Source organism: Pundamilia nyererei, unplaced genomic scaffold (assembly GCF_000239375.1).
Source record: "Pundamilia nyererei isolate P.nyererei 1_Seehausen unplaced genomic scaffold, PunNye1.0 scaffold00064, whole genome shotgun sequence".
Classification (NCBI taxonomy): domain Eukaryota; kingdom Metazoa; phylum Chordata; class Actinopteri; order Cichliformes; family Cichlidae; genus Pundamilia; species Pundamilia nyererei.
In genome coordinates, this window is record NW_005187465.1 from 2,781,319 (window position 1) to 2,791,019 (window position 9,701).

Genomic DNA, 9,701 nt, shown 5'->3' on the forward strand with positions numbered 1-9,701 from the left:
TTCAGCACAAAGTTACGCCAATGACATGATAAAACTCACACTAGATGTAATTCAAAGCTCATTACACTGTCTTTGAAAGGTTATGTAGTCTCACTTTCTCTGTTAAGTTAAAACAAAAAAGAGAAATGATAATAGAGGACATTAGCTAATTATTACTGTAAAGCATGTCTTGCTTTTTCATACTGTGTGCACGCGCATACTAACTTACATCACTTCAAACTTTGCAGAGGAGCTGCAACCTTTCTTTGCACATCAGTGTCTTTCAAATATTGACACTGATGACATATATATATATATTTCCCCCCTTAATCAAATCAGTTGTACAAACTTTCCATAAATGAGGCCCCTGATCTTTTGTTTTAGACACCAGGATCTAGACTCTGGATCCATCTCTGCCTCTGCTCTTCAGCTTGCATCATGACCACAGTACACTTGACATATTATGAGAGAAGAGACAGGACGAACTTTCCTGTTACTGACTCTGGTCGTCCCATTCCTGAGTGAGCAGGATATGGATATTGCCAGAGGGGGTAACGCAAAGAAACCGTCTCCTCTCACTGGCAACTGTCCTCTGTCCCTTTATGTCCGGTTAGAAAGAGAGCAGCTGATCAGTGCAACAGTATCACTCCGGACTGCCACATTTCTTTGTCCTTGTTTCACTTTCAGAAACACCAGTGTTGGCAATTCAGCAATAATATGGAGATATATTGTATGTGAAGACCACTGCTGTTATCACTGGGAGTCCTCAAATGAAATTCAGCACATACATGTATATGTATAGACTACATATCACATATATTTTAAAATGTTTTCATGTTTTTCTACTCTGAGATATTCTAAATTTATTCAGTGAAGCTGAACTAATTTAAACCTTTTATATTTGTTCCTGTGGGTTATTTTGGTATTGAGTGATTTTGCATGAGTTTTTTATGTTCTTCTTTGCTGTCTTGAATGTTTTCCCCTCTTTTCTGTATTCCTGTCCTGCAGAGAGTGTGAAAGGTAAAGTTGTGAGGTCACTTAAACCACACAGTAAAAGAATCACCTGTGCAAATTTGTATCAAAGCCTACAAAGCACTAAAACTTGTGAAATTTTAAATTCCACATGTCTTAGCACAGAACCAAGCATAAGCAAAAGAGGTGAACCCACACCTCTTTGATGGAGGCACACTGACGCTGGAGATTAATTATTTAGCTTCACAAATGTAAGATGTTGTATTCCATTGCAACAGCCTGTACAGGTGTTCGTTATATTCTTTTTCAGTCCCGCACTTTGTCACGGGGGTTGGGCTTATACTTCTTTTAAGGACTGATCCAATGAAAATCCTATTTCATAAGTCAGCTACAGATTTCACATGTGGCTCTGCAGACAGATTTAGGCTGTTTACACATACATTTGTTAAGATTCCTGGAGGAAATTATGCCTAATAATCACAGATTTCAATGAAATCTAATTGACAGCGGATGCATCATTAATTTCCCTTTTAAATAATTAGGCAATCAAAAGTGAGATAAAAACAGGCATCTGTGGACTATAACAATGAACCATATTGGGTTTTTGTTTTTTTCACGTTAAAATAACATTTTTGAGTATTTATAGCATGCCAGCTGTTGAACGATTAAGACATGTAACAGTACTGTCGCATTTTTTAACATTTAAGCAAATCAGAGAGTTGAAAGCTGTCAAGTATGTAGGTGGGCTGCACAATCTTTTGTATTAAGAATTATAAATACAAATAAGGGAGATAACTGGCAGAAAGTGGTGAAATGGTATATAATGCACAGTTCTAATAGCTTCAAGCAGATATCAGTGTGTCCTTCGATCCTCACTTTCTGCAGGCTCCCATAACAGGAAGCTGGTCTGTAAACATAATGATCGGAAATCTGCTGAAACACATTTGTGACATAGTGTATAAAATGGGTCACCATTCAATTGAATTAGTGAAACTGTTGACAATATAAATGTTTGTATAAAAAAAAAAATTAATATAAAAATAATATCTGTTTAAAATATAAGTACCTAATTCTGCAGTGCTGCTCATATTTTCCTTTATAGCATATTACTAAACCCAGTGAGTACTGCTGGCAGCGATGTATTTTTGGCTTTCGGTTTAATTTGGACCATTTGGATCTCTGTTTGCTTTAATGTGAATCAGTTTGATAGATCACCCTTTTTAACTGTTTAGGGTTCGCTCTCAGTGGAGCGAGCCGTGAAATGCTATTACTTCAGAGGTTTGGGACAGCTCCCAGTGTTTGTCTCTCTGACAGTAAATGACAGGTTGAGTTATTTAGCAGTACACACCACAATGCAGCCAACTGTGTGTCTCTGGGGCAAACTATTTACAAACCCAAGCACAATAAAATAGCCCAAAAAAGCCTGTGCCTCCAGCTGCTTCAATAATGTGCTTCTGTGCAGAGGCTGGATATGGATGCATCCGTTTTGTGTTTAGGTTTATTCATATAGGAAAGATTCAGAAAATACATTTGCATTTCTAAACTGTGAGTCTGGGCAGTGGCTGTTGTTTAAAAGCACATGGTCACCACCTGGTGGTGAGCTTGAACCTCTTTATGTGATGACCAGCAGCAGGCTGTTGCAGTCCACCTTGTGATGTTTTCCCCCTACTGGATGAAAAATCATGTTCATAATTTATAACAAACAGATTTTTTTTAAGCAGCTCAGTGGAGTAGATCATTCTACCCAGAATGCCACGAGGCAGGGTAGATGTTAGCCAATAACAACCAGTCATTATCCTAACCAGCTCGCCGGGTTATGCTAATTACATTTACCACTGTAACCTCTGCTGTGGCCTCTCTTAGTGCACCAAAGTGGAGAATAAATACAGCCAGAAAATCAACATACAAACCACTAGATGTTGCTTCATAAAAAGTGTGTTCGTATTGTGCAGAATGAGGTGCCCTTAAACAGTTATGATGAAAATCATTTAAGTTGGTAGCAGTTGTGCCTGCTCTTAAGTTGATTTCTTTGGTTTGTTGTTCATCCTCATAGTGTCTGTAAAGCTTCTTCTAGATAATACAATTATAAATATAAATGTTAGGATGATTCCTGATTATTCTGCTTCAGAGGAAAATATTAAACTCTGCCTAACTGCCGACGTTAAATTGGCTCTGACTCGATTGCATTTATAATCATGCGTCTAGCGTCTGCTGTTTGTCTCTGTAGTGTTCAACGCTCAAACAAACTAGTCTCAACTTTGCCCTTCAAAGTGCTCTTCTTGGAGATCAGGACTACAGATCCCTTGCCCCCTGCCCTTTTGTTCTTTTAATATTCATTTATTTTTTATGTATTATTGCAAAACACAAGCCGTATTTGACAAGAGGGAAAACACACACGCACACATACAGTGGTGAGAGCAATATATTGGATGATGATGATGGATTGCATACACTGATCTTTATTTTCTGAAAGGAAACAAGCCTGGAAATCTAGCAGTCGAGGAAATGCAGCATAATGTCTTCCACAAAAAATCCCTGCAAATCACGACTCTGACCTTTGGAGTCAGCGAGTCTCAAAGCAAACAAATAAATCAAGATCGTTTCATGATCCCTCTATAATTTCCTCTCATGTGATTGGTCACTCTGAGTTAAAAGGGGGTGATTTTGTGAGACATTAGCCTCCTAATAGCTGTTTATAGAATTGGACTGCTGTTAGTCAGGAAAGGGTTCCTGTTAGATCCACCTTGCTGAACTTCAAAAAGGCTGCCCATAGCAACAACAACAACAAAAAGATAATAATGTGCCCTCAGCAATTACTGCCTCTGTTTTCTTTCATTCCCTGAAAGCTATGCAGCAGCTGCTTTATTCTGCAAGTTTAAATCTTTTTTTTCTTCTTCTTGTGATCAGTGTGTGCCGATTACTCAAAGCGATATAGGTGGGGTCTGGCATGCTAGGTTAGCCATGGATCATGAAAGTCATATTTTTATCTATATACTGCAGTGTTGCTTGCTATCTGTGATATGTTGGCCAGGACCCTACTCTATCGCTTTGTACAGTATAAAGTAGTTTTTAAAAAAGTTGAATAACATAAAATAACATAATACAATGTTATTTATGTTATTTCCCACGTGAAGAACTCCTGTAAACCTTGCAGTATTGAAACTCAGTGAACAAGGCATCTTAGACAAGCTGAAAAACAAATGGTGGTACGATAAGGGTGAATGTGGAACCAAGGACTCTGGAAGTAAGGTCAGTCGCTGCAGGTCTTTTTACACTGATTGCTAAAATGCATTTTGATCTAAATGTTCATACGCAAACATCGAAAGCACACAACAACACATGGAAAACATTCAAAACTAGGTTTGCCCTACACATACCGCAGTGCAACACACACCTACACTTTGAACACAGCTCATTACATTAACTTCTTTGTTTGAGGAGAATTCTCAATTTTTAAAAAAAAAAATTAAATTTTTTTTGCATGAGAACACACACGTTTTTTTTTAAAATTCATACCATAAAGTTTTGAATTGAAACCATTATACTGCTGTTTTTCACCCAGACTTGTAGTTTATTGCTGATCTTATTCATTGGTATGTGAAATAGTTTCTCTGGATTTCCCAAAGGCATCCTTATTCTGACAAAGTCCAAACTGACCTTTAAATACCATCTGAGCTCTAAAGTGGTCAAATGGTATTGAATAGTCATGTCTCAAAGATGGAGTGTCAGAGTAAGGAACGTTTTGTTAAAAATGTATTAAAATTAAGAGATTTATATCCTAGAAGTACTTTTTAGGTCAAGAAAAAAGCAGAATTTACCTTTTTTTTTTTTTTTAGAACTATACAATATATGTTAAAACTCACATACAAATGAATTTCAATATTAGGCTTTTTTTAATAGCAGCAAAATGGTTCAATTCACCTTTACAGCTTGCCACCTTGATTGTTACATATGCAGTGTTTTTGAGGCTAAGTTTAACAGCTATGATAGTGATCTGAGGATTGTAGACCTGTACGACCACGACCGCCTTCCGCTAGACGTGGCCTCGTAAAGAGACCATAAAACAGGCAAAAGATAGCAAGTCTCTCTACATTCACCTTCACAGCCACTTAGAGCACAAATAACTTGAGACTAGAACCTAGACAGATTTAAGTTGCTCCAACTTTTCTCATTTTTAGGTAGCCATACCTCAGAGGGATTTGTAGACAGATTTAGCAGCCTCCTCACAGTTTCTGTGTAGTCATAGCGCAGCAGGGTGCAAATATAGTGTAGGTTTTTATGTTAGTGTGTATGAGGTCAGCCTCAAAGTGCCAGTTAAAAGAAGTCTTAACGGAGGTCTTTACCTTCCCCAGGACAAGACAAGTGCACTAAGCCTGAGCAACGTGGCAGGAGTCTTCTATATTCTAGTTGGAGGGCTTGGCCTGGCTATGACCGTGGCTTTGATAGAGTTCTGCTATAAGTCACGGCAAGAAACCAAAAGACTGAAGCTGGCAAAGAATGCCCAAAACTTTAAGCCGGCCCCTCCTGCAAACACCCAGAATTTTGCCACGTACCGTGAAGGCTACAACGTCTATGGGACAGAGAGTGTGAAAATCTAAAGGGTATGTCTTTTACTGTGACCGTAACCTGTTTAGAAATGTACTGAAGTCACATATAAGTGAAATGTTAAAGTTTTGTCTTCAGATGATTCTCAACTTTTAAACTTGCTTCGAGGTTTTTTTGGGGTTTTTTTTGAAAAATAAGAAGTTGGAAACCTTTTGAACCATAGACTGTATATAAAAGATGGACGCTTCCAAGTCTGAAAAGTGAATCTTCCTAAACTTACATTAGTGGCCAGCAGGGGGTGAATGCTCCTGCAAAGCAAAGTCAAAATGGAGTGTGTGAGTCTGCCGTGTTCCTCAGTTTCGTCTGTCAGTGATATTAAAGCTGAGTACATGTTAACCCCACTCAGCAGCCAGAGCCTGAACTTCAGCAGGTGCAGCAGTGATGAGCAGTCAGGCTTGTAACGGCCGTTTCTACCTACTGTTTGTTTCTACAGTGGAAACAATGTGTCTTTTTGGGCTGGTTTTCATATTCGTTTTGTGTTGTCGGCTTGTAAAAAATAAAATAAAATCGTATGCGTGTCGTTGTTTGGGCTCCGCCAGGGCTGCCCTTTGTCGCCAATTCTGATCGTAGTTTTTATGGACAGAATTTCTCGGCGTAGCCAAGTGGCGGAAAGCTTTCCCTTGGTTGGTCTCAGAATCTCATCTCTGCTTTTTGTGGATGATGTGGTTCTGTTGGCTTCATCGGGTAATGGCTTCCAGCTCGGACTGGAACGGTTCGCAGCCGAGTGTGAAGCAGTGGGAATGAAAAACAGCACCTCCAAATCTGAGGCCATGGTCCTCGGTCCAAAAAAGGACGGAGTGCCCACTCCAAGTCAGGGATGAGCTCCTGCCCCAAGTGGAGGAGTTTAAGTATCTCGGGGTCTTGTTCACGAGTGACGGGAGAAGGGAGCGGGAGATCGACAGATGGATTGGTGCAGCGGCTGCAGTGATGTGGACGCTGTACCGGTCCATTGTGGTGAAGTTGTGCTGAGTGTAACAGGGAAGCTTTCGATGTACCGGTCGATCTATGTCCCCATCCTCACCTATGGTCACGAGCTGTGGGTGCCGACTAAAAGTGGCAGAAATGAGCTTCTTCCGAAGGGTGGCTGGCCTCTCCCTTAGAGATAGGGTGAGAAGTTCAGCCATCCGGGAGGGGCTCAGAGTACTCCCCTCCTCCACATCGAAAGGAGCCAGTTGAGGTGGTTCAGGCATCTGATAAGGATGCCTCCTGAGCGCCTCCTGGGTAAGGTGTTGCGGGCATGTACCACCGGGAGGAGGCCCTGGAGCAGACCCACGCTGGAGAGATTATATCTCTCGGCTGGCCTGGGAACGCCTTGGTGTTCCCCTGGACAAGCTGGAGGAGGTGGCTGGGGAGACGGAGGTCTGGGCTTCTCTGCTTAGGCTGCTGCACCCGTGACCCGGCCTTTGATAAGCAGAAGGACATGGATGGATGGACGTATGTGTGTCTTCATAGGAGTAGAGATTTGTGTTGGTGTGGCAGTGTAGGTTTATATTGTTAAGTGGTAATTTTGAAAGTAAGATTCAGGTCATTTTACATGTAACGGGTAGTGTAATGAATTACTTTCAAGGTGGTACTTAGGTAGCATACTGCATTACTTTTAAGAAAAGTAACGAGTAATGAGTAATTCAGCAGCTTTTTAAGAAACATCCCAACACTGCTGCTGATTAGCTGCATCCCTCCTTTATATACAGTCTGTCTTTAACACACATTCAATTCAGTCTCACCTTTCTTTTCATAATATTTCACTCTGCTTGACTCTAATCTGTAGCTGATTGTTGATTACCAAGCTTAGTATCTAAAGTAAATTGAACATTTTATCAAGTTTACCTAACCTACTGCAGCTGGTTTGATGCCCTCAGATCTGATGAGCCTGAAGTAATAATTTTCTGTAGTTAACTCACTTTTGTGAAGCAGCAGGGGAATCTTGGCTTTTGAATCAAATAAGCTGAAATGAAATACCCACACACGGCAGTTTTTCATTTGACTCTCTTTTGCACATCTTTTGGCTTCACACAGGTGAATTGTTTCGATTCCCGCCGGTGATCCTGGATGGAAACTGCCACTCTGTGTGACCCCGACACTCCGTGGTTGGCGTCCTGGAGGCAACGGCCTTCTTTGTCACCAACTTGGACACAAGCCTACAAGTCAACAAGTGCTCATTTTGGGTTATGAACCCATCACACTAACAGAGGGCAATGTTGCAACAGGACTTTTGCTTCTGGAAACATGGGATTTGCCTCTCGTAGTGCCTTATGGAGCATTTCTGCATCATGGCAATGCAATTTAAAAATTTAATTCACTTGAAAATAAAAAATAAATAAATAAAAAAAATCTGTGGAAGTAGGGCAAAACATTGTTTCAAATGACAAACAAACTGTTGTAATTTCAGTTGTTTTCTATTTTAAAGAAGAAGAAGAAAGAAAAAAAAAGCCATGATTTGAAATCAAAATCCTGGATTACTTATTTAGTCATTTGAATCCTTTACAGACATATTTTTGTGGTGAACTCTTAAGTTGGATAAATGTTATATTTAGTGAAGTAAAGTCATTTTCTTGTTTTACTATAAGGCTTTTTTTCAGTGTATCAGAATATCTAGGACAAGCATTGAACACTAGGGTTAAGATCAATTTAACTGACAATAGTGAATCCAGGTTTTTACTCGGAAAATATCAATAATGTGAAATTAGTGGTCATCTTAAACAGCTTAGGTGGTGTCATTTTCAAAGCCAGCTGGACGTCACATACGACTGAATCTGTTTTAGATGCTTGTTTTGAATCGACTTTGTGCATTTCTTTCAGCTGCCACTCTTTGAAAAGAAACGATTCTTTTATTGAAATGAGGCCCGTGTTTGATCACTTAATGCCATATTGTTGAAATCAAAAGATTCATAAATACTTTAGAGGCTAGGAAGGTGACCCCTTTTTATGTAAACCGAACATTCAAATGGTTTAACTGAGCTTATGGTTTACACTTTGTACACACTTTAGAAGCTGTTCTCATGTAAGCGCAGTATCTGCAGCTGTGATTCTCAACATCTCTTTTTTGTTGGTAAATGATAACACACCATAGCTTCTTTGGTCGTGAAAAGCTTTCTGTGTCTATGCATTATGCAGAGGGGTGAAACTGTACATTGAGGGAAGAGCAACGAATGAAACATTTGTCTGTTTGTATAAGTGAAATTTTTATATACTGAATAGTGGGGGGGGGGGAAAAGAACCTACAACCACTACAAACAATGTATGCCTACATTTGTTTAGTATATCAGACTTTCTCATCCTTTTATTCCCCAGAAAAAAGTGCATGTGAATTTGGTAATAGTTCTAAACAAACTGCAGATCGAAATTGACCCTGGTTTAGTTAGTGTCTGTTAATGACATCTGATTTGGTTTAGTTTTTCCAGTTCATTTGTAACAGTACCTCAACCATGAGAGTTGCATGTATGGACACAGTGAACCTCTGTGGAGGGGTCATGTACAAAGGATTTTATTACATTTCCTTAATAAAAGCAGGTTTATATTTACGTGTGACTTTTATCTTTTGAATCCTTCAGATTACACTACAAAAAAAAATCTTATTTGTTTTAGTGTTGGAAAATGGCAAGTAGGTGCAGCAGTTTATTGAAACATGCACACATATGTGTGTCAATACTGTGGAATAGGGTTACGGCCACTGCTAAAAGACAAAATTGGGCATGTCTTTTTTCAGTTTTTTCCCCCAGTTGCCCCAATTCTCTTCTGCACTTTCCAGATGGTATTGCATCATTTTTGACAAGATCCTCAACACCACTGACTAAAATGCAGCATAAACCACATCAAAGCTTCCGCCACGTGTTACAAATGGCTGTAGTCACTGTTGCACGTTTCTCCTGACCTCTTCTGTATATATTCAGAATTTGAAGCATTCAATACAACTTTATTTAGGCACTGTATACTGTCAGACAATACAAAAGTAATTCGTCACTCCATCAGATCTGTTGCCACTGATATTTCAGTCCAGCTCTTTTGTTATTACCTCAGATTGTTGTTTTCCTTCTGTAAGAATGGCCTCCTGACAGCCGCTCTTCCATTAAGAACATTTTTGAGGCTTTAAAAAAACAAAAAACAAATTCCTACTTCTTTAGGTCATGACTTTCAGATATTGTTCA

General features: G+C 39.5%; 1 protein-coding gene across 4 annotated transcripts in view; it reads left to right on the forward strand.

Annotated features, from left to right (window-relative positions):
• Positions 1-9,063, forward strand: part of gria3a (glutamate receptor, ionotropic, AMPA 3a) — a 74,493-nt gene extending 65,430 nt beyond the window's left edge. For 3 of the 4 annotated variants that reach the window (XM_005735582.1, XM_005735584.1, XM_005735583.1), the window contains 3 exons: positions 4,086-4,200; positions 5,304-5,552; positions 7,573-9,063. In XM_005735582.1, the coding sequence (XP_005735639.1) occupies positions 4,086-4,200; positions 5,304-5,549 (361 nt within the window). In that variant the 3' untranslated portion in view covers positions 5,550-5,552; positions 7,573-9,063. Of the gene's footprint in view, positions 1-4,085; positions 4,201-5,303; positions 5,553-7,572 lie in introns of those variants that run through there. The other variant, XM_005735586.1, reaches the window with a different exon arrangement.
• The last annotated feature ends 638 nt before the right edge of the window (positions 9,064-9,701 follow it).